The 23738-nt window shown below is 42.7% G+C and overlaps 1 protein-coding gene across 1 annotated transcript in view; it reads left to right on the top strand.

Annotated features, from left to right (window-relative positions):
* Positions 1 to 23738, top strand: part of LOC137424498 (uncharacterized) — a 113780-nt gene that overhangs the window by 15206 nt on the left and 74836 nt on the right. Inside the window, exon 3 of the mRNA XM_078775523.1 lies at positions 5876 to 6007. Coding sequence (XP_078631649.1) covers positions 5876 to 6007 — 132 coding nt within the window. The remainder of the gene's footprint in view (positions 1 to 5875; positions 6008 to 23738) is intronic.

Here is a 23738-nt window from a genome sequence, read left to right as displayed (position 1 = left end):
AGGATGGTCAGAGAGATGTCCACTTTAACAAGGACATGATCAGATGATCCGATCGGAGCAGAAGAAGAGCAGCAGACATTTTCAGGGAAGTTAGTCATAACCAAGTCCAGAAGAGAAGATGTTCCGTTGACTGAGATCCGGGTCGGGAAATTGACAGATTGTGTCAGTCCCAGTGAGTCGCAGAAGTCCTTTGCTGAGGAGCCATGGCTGGTGAGAGAGGTACCCACACCCAGCCAACTGGCATGATGACAGTTGAAATCACCACATATGAGGAAGAGAGAGTTGGGATGAGTAGATAGAAGTTGGTCCATATCATCAGACAGCGAGATGTAGATGGAGTCATCATTGTTTGGTGGACGGTACAACACACATATGAACAAGAGGTGGGAGCGAAGGGGAAGCCGTAGCCAGAGGTATTCCTGGGGGTGAGGTGGAGAGAGTGCAGTGTAGGGCGAGTGAGGAAGAGAGTTTTTGATAAAGATAGCAACACCGCCTCCAGGACGAGGCTCAGGTCTATCATACCGGAGGAGGGAGTAGCCCGGGAGAGATACTATGGAATCAGAGACATCATAAAGGAGGAAAGTTTCTGTTAAGCAGATCACGTCTGGTTTGACAGAAGCAACCTGTATGGAGAGATCAGTTAAGTTTGAACGAAGGCCCCGGATGTTTGAGGTCCATACCGTTAATGAAGAGGAAGGGGGAGCATCAGATACAGAAAAGGGGGGAGGAGGGATAGGGTAAGATGTGGAAGAGGTGGAAGAGGTAGGGAGAGCTGTTGAAGGTGTGTCAGAGATTTCAGAATAGCTCGGAGAAAGGGAAGGATGGGGCGGACAAAAGGTTTGATGGTGATTGGGTGAGCCACAATGAGGTGTTATTTGAGGAGGGGGAAGAGCGAGGCAGAAGGTTGGGGGAGATGGAGGTGAGAGTTTGAAGGGGGAAGAAGCGGGGAGGACGCTTTGAGGAGGGGGAGTGAGAGGGGGGAAATTGAGAAGCAATGAGGGTGGGGAGATTTGAAGGGGAGGGGTGAGGGGGGAGTTTGGGAGGGAAGGGACAAGGGGAGGGATTTGAAAGGGATGGGATATGGGGGAGATTTGGAGGGGAGGGGTGAGGCAGAAGTCTAGGAGGGGAGGGGCGAGGGGGCGTCTTGGCGGGGAGGGGTGAGGGGGGAGTTTAGGAGGGAGGGGGCAAGGGGGGAGATTTGAAAGGGATGGGTGATGGGGAAGATTTGGAGGGGAGGGGTGATTGGGAAGATTTGGAGGGGAGGGGTGAGATTGGATTTTTGAAAGTGTACGATTTATGGGAAACGAACATTTATTGCAAAATGAGTTTCTTGTGACCTTCGAGTTAAAAATACGTTTAAGGACGCTGGATGGAGGATGGAGTGCAGGAGAGTTTAGGGAATGTAGAAAAAAGGCACTATAGGAGATGGATTTTTTTTTTGGGATGAATTGATTTGGTGAGCAAGTCGAAAGCAGCCTTTTAAAGAAGAAGAAGAAAAAGGTGTTATAAAATATGACGGAATACATAACTTGAGGGGAAAGTGTAAACATTGAAGGTTAATGAGTGAAAACTATCTGGGGAAATGGGGGAGAAACACGTGGTCGAAGAACGAACGAACGAATAAGAATGAATAAACGAATGAGAACAGAGAAGGAAATGTTTTTTTTTTTTTTTTTTTTTTTTTTTTGAGTTGAGATTTACACAAGGAAGTAGGCTATGGGTGAAAAGACTGGGAATACAGAGAACGAAAGTTATTGGATCACAAACGACGGACCGCTGAGAGAAAAACAAAGCCTCAAGGTTGTACAGTGCACACTGTACAAGGCCTCAAGACACGACACGAATTAACACGATTTTCAATACAGGTATGAAAGATTTGCACCGAAAAATCTTCGTCGGGACACAATATACGTACAACACGTATATTGTATATTGAATACAATATTGAATATTATTGAATATTGAATATATTGAATATTGAATATATTGAATATTGAATACAACACGTATATTGAAGCGTGTACCAACACATACGTACAACACAATATAACATATACGTACAATATACGTACAACACAATAAATCAATACAGTTTTAACGAAAATACAAATGGGAACAATCACTTAACTTCGATTTCAAATCGTTCGCGACGCGGCAAAGGCCTTGCTCGCGACACGGCAAACAGACGATCAATTTATGAAAGATAAACCCCGAGAAACAACCAAAGTTGCACACAATAACTTCACACACCGAAAGATAAATACAGTTTCGACAAAATACAATTGTGAACAGACTTAACTTCGAAAAACGTGGAGACCGTGTGGAGCTTCGAAAATTCCTCCCACCGTCTCCGAGATCTCGCGAGACCCCCACCGCTGGAATTTTTTTTTTTTTGTATACAGGATCGAGGCTCGTGAAAGAGCCAACATTTATCACACAAAAAATCAAACACACACAAAACAGATAATAAGTGTAGCGGTAGACAAGATGGGGAGAGAAGGGGAAGCACAAACACAACATTTCAGAGCAGGGACATCGGGAGATCTGTGGGAGGGAGAGGGCTTGGAGGGAGGAGGTGTGGGAAGGGGGAGAGGGTTGGGAGATGTATAAAACACAAGGACACTGCAAGGACTTCCAGGAAGGCAGTTGGTATTTCAAAAAAGTGAATGTGGCGTGAAATTAGCGGGGGTAGAAAAGATCAAGGTTTAGGGTGGGGGAAGATAAGAGATGGTGGTGAACAGCTGTTTTAAAGACCTGGAGGGAAGAGTGGGATTGAAGAGAGTGAGGGAGTTTGTAAATTGCACCGATATTAATGTTTCTTCCAATTAAAGATGGACATCATGCTTTAAGTAGGAAAATTGCTCTAGATTATTTCGATGAGTTGATTAATATAAAAAATTGAGGTTGATAGAGTGTATAATGATTTGCTGATCTCGCTTGATTATGGGGTTTTTGTGAGTCGGAAAAGAAAGAAGAATTGGTCGGAAAACATATTGTTACGTTTATTGGTTGGAGGGGACGGTTTGAGATGACCTCAGAACAGATGGAACTGTACGGAGTAGTATGGTCTAGTACGAGTAGTTAGCCAATCCCTGATGTAATATGCAGGGACATGTAGCTTAAGGATTTCTTCTTTGAATGTGTACCATACGGAGGGTGGTGTATTGTGGTAGATCGTGAGGGATTAAGTTAATGAAATGTGTGTACAGGCCTCCCTGTAAATATCTACCAGAGACGCTGGGAGACAGTGTGAGAGAGAGAGGGGCGGAACTATAAACGTCTCCAAGGGCAGAGTTATGATTGTCCCCTGAAGGGGGTGGAGCCTAATGCCTTGAGCGGCGGAGGGTTGTCAATAGAGCGGAGGGGAGAAGACTGTATCACGTGGGTTTGGTGCGCTTGGGAGACTGAAGAGGTCTGAGAAGAATCGGCAGTGTAATAGAGAGAGTGTTCAAGGGTCGCCCTCTGAGGAGAGCTTCGGAGGGAGCATTGTGGTTTTGAGGAAGCGTGTACCTTGTTTGTCTGCCTGCTGCTTGGTTCCTGCTGCCTGTTCGTTGCCCTGCCCGTCTTCTTATCATACAGCCCATTGTCCTACCCATCACCTCCTCATCTCTCCTAATTTCTTGATTGTGGCTGCTCTGCATCCATCATCCCCCCGCAACCACCATATCTGTGTCCCCGGTTTTGCCCCTTTCCCTGTCTGTGATTGAGTCTGGAGTGAGGTGCCTTAGATTTCTTTAGATTTATTTTATGTCATTGTAAACAGTTATTTATTGAATTTCCACCTTCATATGTTATTTATTTCGGGAATAAACCCTTTTGGTTTTAAGAGATAAGGTTCACGTGTTTCACCTTAGTTCCGCGCGAGCGTAAGACCACCATAAATTGAACAGAGTCTGAGGGAGATAAAGCCTGTTTGGCCCATCCGTCCAGAGGCGGTGTTAATCGCCCTGAACACGACAATATTATTGAAGCTTTAAGTAAGCCTGGTTCATGTAGGTCTTCGCAATATGTGAGCTTCCATCCAAATGACTCGTCATAATGAGATAATCGGATGTTTTTGCTGTTGGGTAGTAAGAAGGCTGCAAATAACAATTGTTTTAATGAAGCATCAGCCATTTTAGACCATTTAATGAAAATGAATATAATTAATAAATGCCAACACAAATATATTTTATCCCATATTAAGTGAGTTTAATTCTCTCTCACGATGAAAACATCATGTATTGTAGATGCTAATGAGAATTGTTTTTTGGTATTGAAAGATGATAAAAAGTATTTGTATTTTATGGATAATTTTGCTGTCGTATTGAAAAGATAATGATGGAGATATTACCTTTGAATGTTTGAAGACAAATTATTTGTTTTATCTTCTTTTCATAATTATTTGACAAGTGTCGTGTTTTAGAGAATAAAAAATAAATTTATAATAATTATATTCAGACTTTCTTCCTGAATAAACGAGAACCACAATCCTTAGCTTTAATTTCAAAATGAGCAATAACACACCTTTGTTTCCATACCCTCTACAACTTGACCCAACAAAATAATATGAAGCATCATTGCTTCATCAGGAAACTTGTAATACCCTTTTTAATATGAGAAAGAAAAACAAGAAGTTTAGTTGTAATCTAGCTTCCATCGGATATGAAACTATACCGATCCCACCGGGAGCACACGAGGTTGCCCAGATATCTTCTGAAATTGCCCACCTTCACGCTGTTGAAACAAAAGCTTTCAGAATCATTGGAATCTCCGACGATGAAGCTAACTCCGAGGGCTTTTCACTCACTCACCGCAGGCAGGTAGGTGGTCTTTCTGTCTTCTGCCGACTCCTCTCCGGCCTTGCTCCCCCAGCTCTGTCTGTGCTCTGTCCCCAAAATATTCCTTCAGGTCGCACAAGATCTGCCAGCAACCCTCTTCTGGTGAAACAGCCAAAATCAAGACTCTCTGCTCACCTTCACTCCTTCATTCCTCTTTTCTCCCGTCTCTGGAGCAAACTCCCTCACTCCCTTCAATCCCTCTCCTCCCTCCAGGTCTTTAAAACAGCTGTTCACCACCATCTCTTATCTTCCCCCACCCAAAACCTTGATCTTTTCTACCCCCGTTAATTCACCCCAGATCCACTTTTTTTAAATTCCGACTTCTTTCCTGGAAGTCCTAGCAGTGTCCATGTGTTTTATACCTCTCACACCCATCCCCCCTTACCATGCCTCCTCCCCCCAATCCCTCTCCTTCCCACAGAACTCCCGGCGTCCCTGTTCTCGACTGTTGGACTAGTGTACTTCCCTCTCTCTCCTCATCTTGTCTCCCGCTCCCTTTATCTTACGTTTTATGTGTCAGTTTGTCTTGTTGTGATTAATGTTAGCTCTTACATGAGCCTCGATCTTGTATCCCCCAAAAAAAAAAAAAAACCTTATGAAAAAACATGGTGATGCTTCAAAAATATTGTTGTTTATGTATTTCAAAAAACATCCTTCAAAATCAACTATTAAGCTGAAAACCAACTATAAAGTTGATTTCACAACTAACAACTTATTTTGAGAATTATAAGGTTTCACTTCAAAGATGATTGAAACCAACAGACTCATTTACAGCGATGATATTATTTAAAACATCTTCAGGTGTAAATATAGTATCGATAAACTGTGAATTATTTAATTGATGGAGTCTATAACGATGGAGTAAGAACAACACTCACACGATGTCATTCATTCATTTTCACGAGTTATATAAAATATTTGTTTGTTGACCATTTTCATGAAGATTCCTGAAGTACAAAGATGTTTCATAAATGTCACCTGTTGATAAGTGTAATTAAGAGGACAAAATGCACTAATTGCATCATTTATTATCATGAACATTGGTCTTTCTGTAGAAACATCAGAGGATTCCTCACCTCCATCCTCTACATCTGCTGTAACGTATATGGGAACAGAAACCACTGTAGTTGAATCGACATCCTCGGTGTTCACAGGAGAAAATGGCGTTCACCCAACTTCTACTACAGGTAATTATATGACATTTGATCCCCAAAGGAAATACAGGTTAAGACATGATTCGTGCTTCCCAAAAAGTACCCCAAGAAGTGATAACATTGATGTGCGGAGATTTTAAGAAAACGTTCCAACGGAAAGTGCTCTGACATTATCTTTAGCTCACCTGGAACGAAGTCCAGGGGAGCTTATGCGATGGTGCGTCGTCCGTCCGTCAGTCCATCCGTCAGTCTGTCCGTCAGTCCGTAAACACTTGAAGCTTCTCCGAAACCGCTGATGAGATTGCGACCAAATTTGGTACAAATGATATTTGTTGCGTTGTGACTAAAGTTTGTTCACTGCATTTAAAAAAATCGGGGTCTGAGGGGTCTACCGGGGGTCAAAGTGGATCCAGGGTTGACCCCGCAAAACAGGAATTTGCTTTTTTCTCTGAAACTACACACGCAATTTAGATGAAACTTCACCACAACCTTCATCACCCATGATGTATCAAAGTTTGTTCACGGCATTAAAAAAAATCTGCCCCTTTGGGGATCTATGGGGGGTGGGGGGAGGGTTGCCCCCCAAAATAGGTATTTGCTTTCTTCTCAGAAACTACACACGCAATTCCGATGAAACTTTACCACAACCTTAATCACCTATGTTGTACCAAAGTTTGTTCCTGGCATTTAAAAAATCGGGGTCTGAGGAGGTACACAGGGGGAAAGGGGGGAAGGGGTGGTTGCCCCCCAAAATAGGTATTTTTTTGTTTGTTTATTTAAAGTCATATGATTATGTTAATATGATTGCACATGCTGCCCTGTCTTCTAGCAACCAGTGAAATTGGTTTAAAATACCTTTAGTCAGTGCAGTATAATGTTTGTTCTACCAGGTGAGCGCCAGGGGTATTGCCCCTATGTTTTCATCCCTCAGTCCAATGGGCTAAGGGGTATTGTTGTCACGGGGGTCGTCCGGGCGTCCGTCAACTTTTGGTTTCCGTCAATTTCAAGGAGAACGGCTTGTCCGATTAAATCCATTTTTGCAGTGTGTGTTGGGGTTGAGTAGAGGAAGGTTCCTCTCGAAAATGGGCGCGCTGCGATTTTCAATATGGCCGCGACGGCAGCCATCTTGAAATTGGTTTCCGTCAATTTCGAGCAGAACGGCTCGTCCGATTAAATCCATGTTTGCAGTGTGTGTTTGGGTTAGGTAGAGGAAGGTTCCTCTCGAAAATGGGCGCGCTGCGATTTTCAATATGGCCGCCACGGCAGCCATCTTGAAATTGGTTTCCGTCAATTTCGAGCAGAACGGCTTGTCCGATTAAATCCATTTTTGCAGTGTGTGTTGGGGTTGAGTAGAGGAAGGTTCATGGGTGCGAAATGAGTTCATGGGTTCATGGGCGAAAATTTCATTACTTGCAGTTCCTACTCGGTATACAACTTCGCTTCAAATAACAAATTATCATCAATGCTCCCTTTCACCATGCATGGGCTGAGGGGTTACGCCCGCTTTGCGGTGCTTTTTATTTTTATATATAATCAAACCAATGCGTATATGGCTATATATACAGTGTCTTTTGGAAAGTATTCACACCACTTGACTTTTTCACATTTTGTTGTGTTGCGGCCTGAATTTAAAACGGATTACATTGAGATTTTTTGTCACTGACCCGTGCATAATACTCCAGAATGTCAAAGTGAAATTTTCTCTTTCGGAATTTTGACAAAATAATTAAAAATAAAATACAGACATATCTAATTTTCATCATAAGTATTCAACCTCTGAGTCAATACTCCGTAGAAGCGCCGATGACAGCGATTACAGCTTCGAGTCTTCTTGGTTATGTCTGTATCAGCAACCGTAAAGGTTACACAAGGTACCAAAAACCCTTTGCTGTTTCAAACTCTTCCCACAGCTGTAACTCTTCCCACAGGGTCCCTCCACAGCTGTAAAGACATTCACCCATCGTAGATACATGAGAATCCCAATGTTACACACCCCAGCAGCTGCCAGACCGGTTTCACAAGTTTCACAAGCAACTGTATATGTATATATTGTTACAGGTTAGGGTTCTCTCTGAGTCCGTGTGAAATCCTCTTTTTTTTCTGTTTGCTGATGACTCCACCCTCTGCCATGACATTCCTCATCCTTCAGACAGGCAGGCTGCAGCCTCTTCACTCTCTTCAGACCTTGAAAAAAATCACAAGATGGTCAAACACTTGGAACATGTCTTTCAATCCTGACAAATCTCACGCTCTCACTATATCTCCCCGAAACGACCGTCTGGCAAACCCTCAAATTAATTTTCTTAACAAACCTCTTGAGGAACTTCAGTCATTCAAACTCCTGGATCTTAATATCAGCCAGGATCTTTCTTGGGAAAATCACATTTCCAAGTTGGCCTCCAAAGGCAGAAGCCGAGTGGGAATCCTCAGTCATGCAAAGTCCTTCCTTAGCACACCTGAGCTCATATCCACCGACAAAGCTTTCATGTGTAGCTTGATGGAGTACTGCTCTCCCCTCTGGTCTCGATCCCATGCCTCACATCTTGCTCAGCTTGACGCTGTAGAAACAAAGGCATTTAAGATTGTTGAAATCTGCATTGAAGCTGAGTTGATGGGCCTATCACTTCGCCATTACAGACAGGTCGGCAGTCTCTGTCTTCCACCATCTTCTTTATGGTCTTGCACCCTTGGCTTTTTCCGTGTTCCTTCCTCCCCCTCATCCCCGCCCCCAGGTTTTTGTGGGGCACACATGGTCCACTACCAACGCCCTTCTGATGAAACTACGTTAATCCAGGATCACTGCTCCCCTCCCCTCATTTGTTCCTCTTTTTCCCCACCTGTGGAATCAACTTCCATATTCACTTCAATCTCATTCTTCCCTCCAGGTCTTCAAGAAAGTTATTCACCACCATCTCCGATCGTCCACAATTCAAAACCTTGATATTTTCTACCCTCGTTAACTCCCTCTCCCCACTCCTTCCAAATTTCCAATTTTCCCTCGTGAGAGTTTCATTCTGTATCCATCTTGTCCACCCCACCCATCCCGTCTGCCCCCCATTCCTCCCCACACCCATTGTTTGTGCACCTCCCTCTGTTCTTGGCCTTCGCTCTGCTGCTGTTGGTGCTTCCCCTCTCTCAAAAACCGTTACTTTTGTCCTGTTGTGCATGTCCTGATCATTTCAGTGTTCTAGTACTTGCTCTTCTATAAGCCTCGATCGACTATGCATACAAAAAGAAAAGAAAAGTGTATATTGATGGGATGTATGCATGTTACCCTTGGTATGAGATTTATATGATAAAATTGGCACCTTGCAAAATGGAGTATGTCCACATTCCACAATGTGACAGCATGCTGCATTTACTGCTCATACCTGACCAGTTTTTATAATCATCAGGAATATGGCACACACATTTTTGGATTTGCACAATTTTTGTTGCTGTATGATCTTTAGTTGTGAAGATATTTTTTTTATGTGATTTTTTCTAGTGGTGGGACAAAAATGACCACCACAGCCAATCTGTGGCATTGTCGTGATGGCTCCAAATCGGAAATCCTTTCAAAAACTATACAATCTAAAACTTTCCGAAGATACATACATTTATGAAAAAGGCACAATTCTTCTATTTTGCACAAATCGACTGGACTACCAGCGTATTCAGAGCAGGAATTTGACAATAACTCGTGAAAATATCTTCAACAATTATACTGGCTCGCAGATGAGACACCCAGCTTAACGTCCATCCAAGGGAAAGTGCACTTTGTAATGCAAGATGCCAAAACACCAATTCGACAGTTTGCAGTGTAGGCTACAGGGTGATTCATAAGTTACAGGTCACAGTTTTAGCTGCATATACAAGATTTGTTTATACCATTTAACAGGGTGAGCCATAAGCCCCAGGTGTAATAACATATTACAGGAATACAGTAATCCTTAATAACAGGGATAATAACAAGGAGAGCGACATTCAAAGTACATCACCTCCATGCCAAATAAATAAACAAGCGTTACGCCTTGGTCCCTGTCGGTGAAGTGATGTGAGTTGACAAAGTGGAAGACGCAAGGCGGCCATCTTGGATTTTGACGTGGCGACCCAATTTTTAATAGCGTTCTTCCTTATGCCGAGATACACCCATACACCAGATTAGAAGTTGGTACTTCGCTTATTTTTCAAGATATTCCGCTCACAAGGTTCAGACATACATGGCGGTGGCCATCTTGGATTTTGACGTGGCGACCCAATTTTCATTAGCGTTCTTTCTTATGCATAGGTACACCCACACACCAGATTAGAAGTTAGTAGTTCGTTTATATTTCAAGATATTCCGCTCACAAGGTTCAGACATATATATGGTGGCGGCCATCTTGGATTATGACGTGGCGACCCAATTTTCAATAGCGTTCTTCCTTATGCCTAGATACACCCACACACCAGATTAGAAGTTGGTACTTCGCTTATTTTTCAAGATATTCCGCTCACAAGGTTCAGACATACATGGCGTCAGACATACATGGCGGCGGCCATCTTGGATTTTGACGTGGCGACCTAATTTTCAATAGGGTTCTTCCATATGCCTCGTTGCACCCAGGCACCAAATTAGAATTTAGTCCTTCGCTTACGCATGCACGCACGCACGCACGCACGGACGAACGCGAAAACCATAGTCCCCCTTTCGCTCCGCGGTGCGACGGGGGACAATAACAGAATCTTCAGTGTGTTGCATCGCCGGAGCACCTTCGGCACCCGGCGATTAAGTCAGGCAACAAATGGAGACTGAATTGGGAGGGAGAGGTGTACAATAATTAATTGTTTAATTAAAATAAATAAATAATAATCGTAAAATAAATAATTTTTCATCAATTAGCTCATAGAGTCATAGCATACCGAAACCACCACTGCTTCGTCCGAATCTGTAACTTTTTCATAATTAATGAATTTAGTAGTTAATCAAAAATTTAAATAATTTAATTAATTCATTTAATGTGCTTCATTCTTTATATCAAGGCAGGCGCAAAGCGCCCCTCCCTTTGTATGGGATCGTTTCTCTGTATGCAACTTTAACATGGGGACTGAAATTTCGTTTCTCGGCTTTTACTGGATGAAATCGGCTGCAAATTTCAGAAGTAAATGCGTTGTACATCAAAGTAATATGTTCCAAATTTCAGCAACGTCCGTTTCCGCATTCTTGAGTTTTACGTCCATACGGAAGCCTCTCCTCAGTGAAAGATACATGAAAGCCCGCTTGGAGTTTGCAAAAAAGCACCGAAAGGACTCTGAGACTGAGAAACAAGATTCTGTGGGCTGATGAAACCAAGATTGAATTGTTTGGCTTTTGTCTGGCCTCTCTGCCATAAAGCCCAGATCGGTGGAGTGTTGCAGTGATGGTTGTCCTTCTGGAAGTTTCTCCCATCTCCACACAGGATCTCTGGAGCTCAGCCAGAGTGACCATCGGGTTCTTGGTCACCTCTCTTACCAAGGCCCTTCTCCCCCAATTGCTCAGTTTGGCCGGGCGGCCAGCTCGAGGAAGAGTCCTGGTTGTTCCAAAGTTCTTCCATTTAAGAATTATGGAGGCCACTGTGCTCTTGGGAACCGTCAATGGAGCAGAATTTTTTTTGTAGGCTTCCCCAGATCTGTGCCTCGACACAATCCTGTCTCTGAGCTCTGCAGGCAGTTCCTTCGACCTCATGGCTTGGTTTTTGCTCTGATATGCATTGTCAGCTGTGAGACCTTGTACAGACAGGTGTGTGCCTTTCCAAATCATGTCCAATCAATTGAATTTACCACAGGGGGACACCAATCAAGGTGTAGAAACATCTCAAAGATGATCAAGAGAAATGCGAGGCACCTGAGCTAAATTTCAAGTGTCATAGCAAAGGGTATGAATACTTATGTAAATGTGACATTTCAGTTTTTTCTTTTTAATAAATTTGCAAAACTTTCTAAAATCCTGTTTTCTCTTTGTCATTATGGGGTATTGAGTGTAGATTGATGAGGGAAAAAATGAATTTAAACGATTTCAGCATAAGGCTGCAACATAACAAAATGTGAAAAAAGTGAAGGGGTCTGAATACTTTCTGAATGCACTGTATATACACATTACATATAAAACAAGAAAAAGAGCAATCAGAGATTGCAAACCCTTACCAGGATGTATTTTCAGTGGTTTTCAAGGCTTTTGTGTTGAAACAAATATGGCCGATGACGTCATCATTATTCTTTTTTTCTCCACCAGTTTATGCCGACATGGCGCTCTAGAAATTGCATCTTGATTGGATGAAGTTTTGTACTTGTTGAATTATGATGTCATAATGGAGGCCTTGGGCCTAGAGAGTTAAAAATTGGGCACAGTGTATTCCAAGGCAACTAGATTATGCTCAAGAAATTTCATCTTGATCGGATGAAGTTTTGTACTTGTCGAATTGTGACGTCATAATGGTGGCACCTATGACATCATCATTAACATATTTTATTTTCCATGGAGAGTTCTTTACAATGAGCCATGTCGCAATATTTTCTATTCAGCACTTTCGGAGATATCGAGGTGCAACGTTTTTCGGTTTTTCCAAGATGGCGGCCAGACCACGTGACCGATGACGTCATCATTAATTTTTTTTTCTCCACCAGTTTATGCTGACAGTGCACTCAAGAAATTGCATCTTGATTGGATGAAGTTTTGTACTTGTCAAATTATCGAATTATGACGTCATAATGGAGGCCTTGGGCCAAGGAGAGTTAAAAATTGGGCACAGTCTATTCCAGGGCAAGACAAATATGTGTGTAAAGTATGGCGATACTATCTGCAATGATGTAGACGTAGTACTGCGCACAAACAGACAAACAGACAGACAAACAGACAGACAAACAAACAGACAGATGAAATATCGGTCAGAGACCGAGGACTTGCCGGAATGTAATTTTTTTTAATCAGCCATTTTGGACAAATATGGCGGCCGAACCACGTGACCGATGACGTCATCATTATTTGTTTTCTAAACTAATTTATTCCGAGATCATGCTCAAGAAATTTCATCTTAATCGGATGAAGTTTTGTACTTGTCGAATAATGACGTCATAATGGAGGCACCTATGACATCATTATTAACATATTTTATTCCCTATGGAGAGTTCTTTACAATGAGCCATGTCTCAATTTTGTCTATTTAGCACTTTCGAAGATATAGACGTGCAAAATTTTTCGTCTTTTCCAAGAGGGCGGCTGAACCACGTGACCGATGACGTCATCATTATTTTTTTCTCCACCATTTTATGCCGACATGGCGCTCAAGAAATTGCATCTTGATTGGATGAAGTTTTGTACTTGTCGAATTTTCGAATTATGACGTCATAATGGAGGCCTTGGGCCTTGAGAGTTAAAAAAAAATTGGGCACAGTCTATTCCAGGGCAAGACAAATATGTGTGTAAAGTATGGCGATTCGATGTGCAACGATATAGACGTAGTACTGCGCACAATCAGACAAACAGATAGACAGACAGACAGGCAAACAGACAGACAGGCAGACAGACAGACAAACCAAGCAATCAACATACTTGCCAGAATCTTTTCCGGCAAGTAACAAACGGACTCAAATGCAATACCCTCTTCTCAGGCGAGGGTAAAAATATAGATATACTAGCTTGGTGAGGCGAGCGCAGCGAGCTACTGAGGCACGGGCTTATTTTAGCTGAGGATAATGACTGTACCTGAGTTGCTGTGTTGTCATGATTTTCACCAATCGTAATACAAACAATTACTTTGTACAAATGTATTTGTAGTGCTTGTGATATTACATTTTTATAGGCAATTTCGGTTGAAGATTTAGGTTGAATGTTTTTTTTTCAAGAAGGAACCCCTCAGCACACACATAGGGGAGGGGTAGGTGCAGACTGGAAGTTTGGGACGATTACACCTCACCACCACGTAATTCAAAACACCTCACCACCAAGTAATTCAAAACACCTCACCACCAAGTATTTCAAAACACCGCACCACCACGAAATTGAAAACACCTCACAGCCATAAAATACGGAATAAAAACACATCACAGCCATCAAACACGGAATAAAAACACATCACAGCCATCAAACACGGAATAAAAACACATCACAGCCATAAAACACGTAATAAAAACACCTCACAGCCATAAAATACGGAATAAAAACACATCACAGCCATCAAACACGGAATAAAAACACATCACAGCCATAAAACACGGAATAAAAACACATCACAGCCATAAAACACGTAATAAAAACACCTCACAGCCATAAAATACGGAATAAAAACACATCACAGCCATAAAACACGTAATAAAAACACCTCACAGCCATAAAACACGTCATAAAAACACCTCACCACCACGAAATTAAAAACACCTCACAGCCATAAAATACGGAATAAAAACACATCACAGCCATAAAATACGGAATAAAAACACATCACAGCCATCAAACACGGAATAAAAACACATCACAGCCATCAAACACGGAATAAAAACACATCACAGCCATAAAACACGTAATAAAAACACCTCACAGCCATAAAACACGTCATAAAAACACCTCACCACCACGAAATTAAAAACACCTCACAGCCATAAAATACGGAATAAAAACACATCACAGCCATCAAACACGGAATAAAAACACATCACAGCCATACAACACGGAATAAAAACACATCACAGCCATCAAACACGGAATAAAAACACATCACAGCCATACAACACGGAATAAAAACACTTCACAGCCATAAAACACGTAATAAAAACACCTCACCACCACGAAATTAAAAACACCTCACAGCCATAAAATACGGAATAAAAACACATCACAGCCATAAAATACGGAATAAAAACACATCACAGCCATCAAACACGGAATAAAAACACATCACAGCCATCAAACACGGAATAAAAACACATCACAGCCATACAACACGGAATAAAAACACTTCACAGCCATAAAACACGTAATAAAAACACCTCACAGCCATAAAACACGTCATAAAAACACCTCACCACCACGAAATTAACAACACCTCACAGCCATAAAACACGTCATAAAAACACCTCACCACCACGAAATTAAAAACACCTCACAGCCATAAAACACATAATAAAAACACCTCACAGCGATAAAACACGTAATAAAAATACCTCACCACCACGAAATTAAAAACACCTCACAGCCATAAAACACGTAATAAAAACACCTCACAGCCATAAAACACGTAATAAAAACACACCACCACGAAATTAAAAACACCTCACCACCACGAAATTAAAAACACCTCACAGCCATAAAACACGTATTAAAAACACCTCACCACCACGAAATTAAAAACACCTCACAGCCATAAAACACGTAATAAAAACACCTCACAGCCATAAAACACGTAATAAAAACACCTCACAGCCATAAAACACGTAATAAAAACACCTCACAGCCATAAAACACGTAATAAAAACACCTCACAGCCACGAAATTAAAAACACCTCATCACCAACTAATTCAAAACACCTCACCACCACATAATTAAAAAACACCTCACCACCACGTAATTATAAATAGCTCACCACCACGTAATTCAAAACACCTCACCACCATGTGATTTAAAAACACCTCACCACCATGTGATTTAAAAACACCTCACCACCACGTCATTTAAAAACACCTCACCACCAAGTAATTCAAAACACCTCACCACCACGTAATTCAAAACACCTCATCACCAACTAATTCAAAACACCTCACCACCACATAATTAAAAAACACCTCACCACCACGTAATTATAAATAGCTCACCACCACGTAATTCAAAACACCTCACCACCATGTGATTTAAAAACACCTCACCACCATGTGATTTAAAAACACCTCACCACCACGTGATTCAAAACCACCACAACGTTATTAAAAACACTTCACAACCACGGAAACAAGCGTTTGAGGGAGTCGTTAAGTGACAACACAGACACTGCCCAGATGTGTCGATATATAGATAAATGACTGTACCCGAGTTGCCGTTTTGTCATGGTTTAAACCAATCATAATTCAAACAATTATTTTGCACAAATGTATTTGTAATATACGTGATATCACATTTTATAAACAATTGAAGTTGAAAAAAAAAATTCCCAAAGAAAAAAAAATTAAAAAAAAATTGTAAAATATTTCAAAATAAAATACCCTTAGGACATACCGACGGGAGAGATATGTGCATACCAGAAGTTTGGTACGATTTCATAAAAGTTTGAGAAAGTAGTTCAGTGACAAGACAACACAACACAGGACAACACAGGACAGGACAGACGCTGCACAGATATATATATATAGATACACATTTCATACCTCTTTTTACAAAAAACAAATCTAACGTGCTGGCCCAATGGCCTAATGGATAAGGCATTAGACTCCCATACTGGGGATTGTGGGTTTGAGTCCCATTTGGGTTGAATAATTTTTTTCCCTTTATTTTTTCAAGTCTTTTATATGATCGTGAATAAAGTCTTGGATGATGAACAAATGCATTTTGTTCGTATTTAAAATGTATCTTGGGAAAAATACCAGGGGCATAGAAAAAGTCCCTTTATATGGTATGCTCCATGTGGCAAACTATAGAAAAGAAGGGACATTTTTGGCAAAAATGCCAGGGCCATAGAAAAGGCCCTTTTATATGAACTTTTCTGGAGCATTACTTGGTTCCTCCCAAGAACACAAGGGTAGTACAGCATGCACACGAGATTTTAAAATATCCCTTATTTTCTATTGTTTGGCATTTTCTACAAGCTATGGTATGTCCCTTCTTTTATATTCTTTGCCACATGGCACATAGTCTTGGCATTTTCCCCAAGAATGTTGCTATCACGGGATATCCGGCGCTGCCCGTTTGGGTGAGATTTTCCCAGTGGGTGTTTTGGGTCGTGTTGGCGATGGAGTTTTTGGCATCATGGTGGTCATCTTTTGCCTGCAGGCCGGTGGCAGCACTGCCTGTTCCCGCTCCCCAATATACACTTTATAGCAGCCTTTGGTGGCCTCAAAACTGATGGCGAGGCCAACGTGTGGCAGCTTAACACCATGCCCAGATTCTGAAGTACAGCATCCACCCAAATTTGGGGCCTCTCGGTGGTACCGTTCAGCCATGAAATAATAATGTACAAACAAACACACAAACAAACACACAAACACTTGAAAATATTGATAGAGATTGTCGGTCATGCTTTTTAACGTACTTGGAGCATCAAAATGAGCGGATTATTTTCACAACACAATTCCCACTTCAATGCATCATCAGTGCATTCCATAAATTGTAATGACTGTCCAAGTCAAAAGGGTTGATTAAACATGATGTCACTCTTTTTTTGCAGGTCCTTCACCTCCAATGAATCTCACGGTGGTTGAACAGGGTATTGGTTTCGCCACCTTGAGATGGACAGCACCAAACGATCCCAACAAGGACAGCTACAGATATGATGTGATCTGGTATCAAAATGGGTTCTTGAATTACAAGGCTAAGTTCAATCCAGAAATTAACATAACAAGTCTTTCACCTGAAACGAATTACACAGTGAATGTAACTTCATTCTTCAACAACAATGGCAGCTACATATATCAAGTGACCTGGGATCTAAATGCGAACGATCACCATGCTGGGTCCAATACAGAAATTACCATTATAAATATTTCACCTGAAAAGAATTACACTGTGCATGTAATTTCATCCTACAACAACAAATCCAGCCTTCCTGCAACAATTACTTTCACAGCAGGTATTGTTCAGTCTCCCACAGGGCACAAATATTTGTGAGGTTCCAGCATTTTTAGATAAACGATTTTGATATATTGTTCATGTTTGGATGAAACACGCTTGCACTATTTTATGTTGCATAATATGCCCTTAAAAGGTAATTTTGTGGCATTTTATTTGGTGCTGAGAGTCAATTCCCTGACCATGACCGTCAAATTGATTAATTAACGTTACAAAAGCTGAGATGTTCATGATCTTTCGCAAACAAAGGCCCTGACCACGCGTTCATATGTGAGTCAACTGTGATCGCAACTAATTGCGTCAACTAATTGCGTCAACTAACTGCGTCAACTAATTGCGTCAACTACCTGCGTCTTTTTTCGAAGCTGGTCCACGATCTTCACGCACGCTCGAAGTTAAGTAATTGTTCACAATTGTATTTTTGTCGAAACTGTATTTATCTTACGTGTGTGTACCTATAGTGTGTCCCTCGGAGATTCAAGGTGTTAATCTTTCATACCCGTATAAAATAGTCGAGTATTTCGTGCTGCGCGGCCTAGTTGTTGAAGCTTCCGACCTTGAGGCTTCCGACCCTTGCCCATCCCCTCCTGAACTCCCCCCTCACTCCTCCCCTTCAAAACTCCCCCCCAACCCCTCCCATTCAAATCTCCCCCATACTATTCCTCTCCAATTCTCCCTCCTCCCCCCTCCTCCTCAAAGCTGCCTCCTCCCCACTTCGTCTCCCTTCTATCTCATACCTCCACCTCCCCCAACCTTCGACTTTCCTCTGCCCCCCCCCCCCCCCTCAAACAACCCCTCACTGTGCCTCATCCCTTCACCATCAAACCTTTCGTCCTCCTCATCCTTCCCTTTCTTGTAACTCTTCTGTAATCTCTGACACACTATCAACTGCTCTCCCTACCTCCCCCTCTCATCCTTCATCTTACCCTACCCCTCCCCTCCCCTGTCCTGTACCCGATGCTCCCCCTCTCTCTTCATTAATGGTATGGACCTCAAACATCCGGGGCCTTCGCTCAAACCTGACTGATCTCTCCATTCAGGTTGCTTCTGACAATCCAGACTTGATCTGATTAACAGTAACTTTCCTCCTTCAAGATGTCTCTGATTCCTTAATATCTCTTCCTGGTTACTCCCTCCTCTGGTATGATAGACCTGAGCCTCGTCCTGGTGGTGGGGTGGCTAGCTTTATCAAAAACTCTCTTCCTCACTCTCCTTGCACTGCCCTCTCTCCACCTCACCCCCAGGAGTACCTCTGGCGTCGGCTTCCTCTCCGCTCCCACCTTTTGTTCATATGTGTTCTGTACCGTCCTCCAAACAGTGATGACTCCCTTTACATTTCACTGTCTGACAACATGGACCAACTTCTATCCACTCATCCCAACTCTCTCTTCCTCCTATGTGGTGACTTCAACTGTCATCATGCCAGCTGGTTGGGTGTGGGTTCCTCTCACACCAGTCATGGCACCTCAGCAAAGGACTTCTGTGACTCACTGGGATTGACACAATCTGTCAATTTCCCGACCCGGATCTCAGCCAATGGAGTATCTTCTCTTCTAGACTTGGTTATGACAAACTTCCCTGCTAATGTCTGCTGCTCTTCTTCTGCTCCAATCGGTTCTTCTGATCATGTGCTTGTTAAAGTGAACATCTCTCTGGCCATTCTCAGAGAGCCTCCTCAGCGTCGACGAGTCTGGCATTTCACTCAGGCCGACTGGGACGGTCTTCAAGCAGCCATCAATCATCTGGACTGGTCTCCCATCTCCACTACCTCTGACATCAATTCGTCCTGGGAATTCTTCCAAAGCAAACTGCTCTCTCTCATGCACAGATTTATCCCATCTCGTCTTCAGTTGTCTTACCCTTCCTCCCGTCCCTGGTACACTGAATCTTGTGGTGAGGCAGTTGCCCAGAAACAACTTGCCTTTGCCTCTTGGAAGGCTAATCCAACTGAAGGCAATTTCAGTTCCTTCCACGAAGCTCGGAACAAGTGTGTGTCTACCCTCAGGAGTGCCAAGAAGCACTATCTCTCCACACTCAAGAATGAACTCTCAAACCTGTCTCCTTCCTCCAAATCCTGGTGGCGTCTGGTCAAATCCGTTTCTGGTGTTCGTTCCCCCTCCATCCCCTCCCTTACCTCAAATGGCTACACAGTTGACACCGCACGTGACAAAGACGAATGCCTCAACTCTGTTTTTGCCTCAAAATCTTGTGTCCCAAACCCATGTCTCTCTGTTCCCACCTTTTCCCAGTCGAACCCAACTGCGCCTGGACTGTGTCTTTCTCTCCTGACAAGGTGGAGAAGTTTTTGTCGAACCTCGACTCTGATTCTGCAACTGAACCAGACAGCATCAGCCCACGGGTCCTAAAATCCTGCTCTGCCGCTCTATCTCACCCTCTCTCTGTTCTTTTCATCCTCTCTTTTGCTCAAGGTCATCAGCTCTGCTCACCAAACTCTCCTCCTATGGTATCCATGGAAACTCCATGCATGGCTTGTGGACTTCCTCTCTGGTCGTAGTCAATGTGTGGCCCTGAATGGATTTCTCTCATCTCCCCTTCCTGTTCAGGCTGGAGTTCCCCAAGGCAGTGTTCTGGGCCGTGTGCTTTTTCTGGTCTTTATCAATGATCTCTCCGACTCTCTGGAAAATCCTCTCTATCTCTTTGCTGATGACTCCACTCTCTGCCGCTCCATTCCTCTTCCCTCAGATCGGCAGTCTGCAGCCTCCTCACTCTCTGAAGACCTGGACAAAATCACAGACTGGTCAAACAAGTGGAACATGTCTTTCAATCCTCACAAATCTCACACTCTTACTATGTCTCTCCGAAAAGATCGACTGGACAACCCTCCCATCTACTTTCTCAACAATCCTCTCCATGAAGTTCTGTCGCTCAAGCTTTTGGGTCTCACTATCTGCCATGATCTTTCTTGGGAAAACCACATTTCCAAGCTGGCCTCCAAAGGCAGTCGCCGACTGGGCATCCTCCATCGTGCGAAGTCCTTCCTCGGCACACCTGAGCTCCTCACCACATACGAGGCTTTCATCCGCTGCTCAATGGAATACTGTTCTCCCCTATGGGCCGGTGCTCCTGCCTCACACCGAGCTCAGCTTCACGCTGTTGAAACCAAAGCTTTCAGAATCATTGGAATCTCCCGCGATGAAGGTAACTCCGAGGGCCTTTCACTCACTCACCGCAGGCAGGTAGGTGGTCTTTCTGTCTTCTACCGACTCCTCTCCGGCCTTGCTCCCCCAGCTCTCTCTGTGCTTTGTCCCCCAAATATTCCTACAGGTTGCACAAGATCTGCCAGCAACCCTCTGATGGTTAAACTGCCGAAATCTCGGCTCGCTGCTCACCTTCACTTTTTCATTCCTCTTTTCTCCCGCCTCTGGAACAAACTCCCACACTCCCTTCAATCCCACTCCCCCCTCCAGGTCTTTAAAACAGCTGTTCACCACCATCTCCATCCAAAACCTTGATCTTTTCTACCCCCGCCAATTCACCCCAGATCCACCTTGTTTGAAATTCCAACTTCTTTCCTGGAAGTCCTGGCAGTGTCCATCTGTTTTTTACCTCTCCCACCTCCCCCCAAGCCCTCCCCCTCCCACATTTCTCCCGATCTCCCTGCTCTCAAATGTTGTGTTTGTGTCCTTCGCCCTCTCTCCCCATCTTGTCTGCCGCTCCCTTTATTTTGTGTTTTATGTGTCGGTTTGACTTTTTGTGTGATTAATGTTAGCTCTTTCACGAGCCTCGATCTTGTATACCAAAAAAAAAAAAAAAAAAAAAAAAATAACCCTAAACCATTTCAGGAGGATATTATTTGTTTGAAAGGTTACAACACAAGTGTAAAAAGTTTCACCTGTATGTAATCAGTGGTTTAAATTAAAAAGTGAACTCTCCGCTTATCTAAGGAGTTTTAAGATGAAACTCACCTGGTCAACCAACAAGTCAAACATGAAGACCAGGTAGACAGCCAGTTGTCCTGGTACATTGTTCCATTTCGTGACCACCATCTAGGAAGTTGGTTATCTTTCATGTAATGAAGCAGTATGACCCTATAAACAACATATTTGTTTTCACACGCTCAAATCTTGTTCATAAGGAAGAACCACTGGCCTGAAATATCCGCTTGCATCAAGTCTGTTAGATTTTAAAAACACATTGAGAGACGGGTTTTTTTGGTCACGCATGTGTACACCATTATATTTGAGTGCCCCCCCCCCCCATCCCCCGTCCCCCCTGGGAGAAATCACAAGGCACTCGCAGACCTGATGTTCAGTCCTCTTCAACATCAGACTCCACAGATTCATCTTCATCATCCACCTCTATATCATGTTGACCACCAACATTGGAACAGTTCATCCTTGCACACTTGCACAAATCTGTACATGGGATACTGTTCTCTAAACAGGTACATATTCTGGCATCATTGCATCCACTTCTCTTGCAGCTGGCTGTGCAGTTAGCCAGCTCCATTACACTCTCTGGAGGGGACGGGCGGTTCATCCAGTCAATGACAAGCTCCCCGTTGCTGTCCATCTTCCAACCATGGCCATCAGGTCGTGGTATCACTGCATTTGGCTGCAAACTCCTCTAGTAAATGGCTGAAAAATATAAAATAATCATAGATATTAACAGAGGTAATGTGATGCATTTATAAACATCAGTATTTACTTTTACATATTTCTGCAATATTAAGCTCACCATAATACCATAATACCAATCTCTGTAAGAAAGGCAAAAATCAAACTGTTTCGTAACCATATAATATATTTTTTCATGTGAACATTCAAAAACTAATGTTTCTTGACCAATTTGTGAGTGATATTTTCATTTTCATAAGGAAAGGTCAAAATGGATTCATCAAATAACTTCACATTCAACTAGTTTGCAGCGAAAATATCACCATTGCACATCTATTCATAGCTGGGTTTAAATATTTCATATTAAAATACAACGATTTATATTCAGCACTGCATACCGCGGAAAGGAAGTATCGCTAAAAGCAGATAGGAACCTCTTCGCAAGACTTGTGGTTATCGGAAGATTTCGAAAGATTGATCTGCAAGAGCTTCTCACCTCCTCCCTTGGACCCTTACCTCTTCCGTTGGCCTCTGCACATGGAGGTCTTGTCAAGACCAACAAAGCCAATCTTCTTCATGCACTAGAGAGTCAACCTGAGCAGCCGGTTGTTGAAATTCCAAAAGGTGCAATATACATTGTAGATGGTATGGCAACAATACAGCAATATAACATCAACAAACTGCAAGGCCAAAGGACATTTCTCAATTTAGCTAATGTTCTACTTCAGCGCTTGGTCAACAGAGCAAAGGCTAACAGCTCAGAGGAAATTCACTTTGTCACAGACACATACAGAGATATGTCAATCAAGAATGCAGAACGTGCAAAAAGAGCTGCCAATGGATCTCAAGTGATGCGCATTTATGATCAAGCACTCCCTCAGCAATGCAAGAAATTTCCTTCAAATGGTAAAAACAAGGAATCTCTAATTAAATTCCTGTTTGAGACATGGAGTGAGATGTAAACATCAGAACTTAAAGGTGTTCAAGTGTATTTGGCTCATGGAAGTAAGTGTCACGTCTTTTTCTCAGGGAGTGCTGCAGATCAGAAGGTTCAAGTGTATGAGGTAGACAACCTCAACTCTACACAGGAAGAGGCGGACACCAGAATGTATCTTCATGCCTCATATGCAGCTAATACCAGTGCAGCCACAGACATCATCATTGTTAAGCCCGGACACAGATGTCTTTATTATTGGAATATCTCTTCAATCTGTGATTGCTGCCAAGCTCCACTTCCATACCGGCAGAGGAATTCAATCCTCGCACCATTGACCTCAAGAAGATTGAGCAGAGTATTGGAAATGAGGTCAGCAAAGCGTTGATTGGACTACATTGCCTGACTGGTTGCGACAGTGTTCATGCCCTCTATGGCAAGGGCAAAATGAAAGCCTTGGACCTTCTTCTTAAAGATAACGAATT

The sequence above is a fragment of the Myxine glutinosa genome, chromosome 4, assembly GCF_964187855.1.
Source record: "Myxine glutinosa chromosome 4, kmMyxGlut1.1, whole genome shotgun sequence".
Taxonomy (NCBI): domain Eukaryota; kingdom Metazoa; phylum Chordata; class Myxini; order Myxiniformes; family Myxinidae; genus Myxine; species Myxine glutinosa.
Note: the sequence above shows the minus strand (reverse complement) of the source record. Positions and strands in the feature narration are given on the sequence as shown.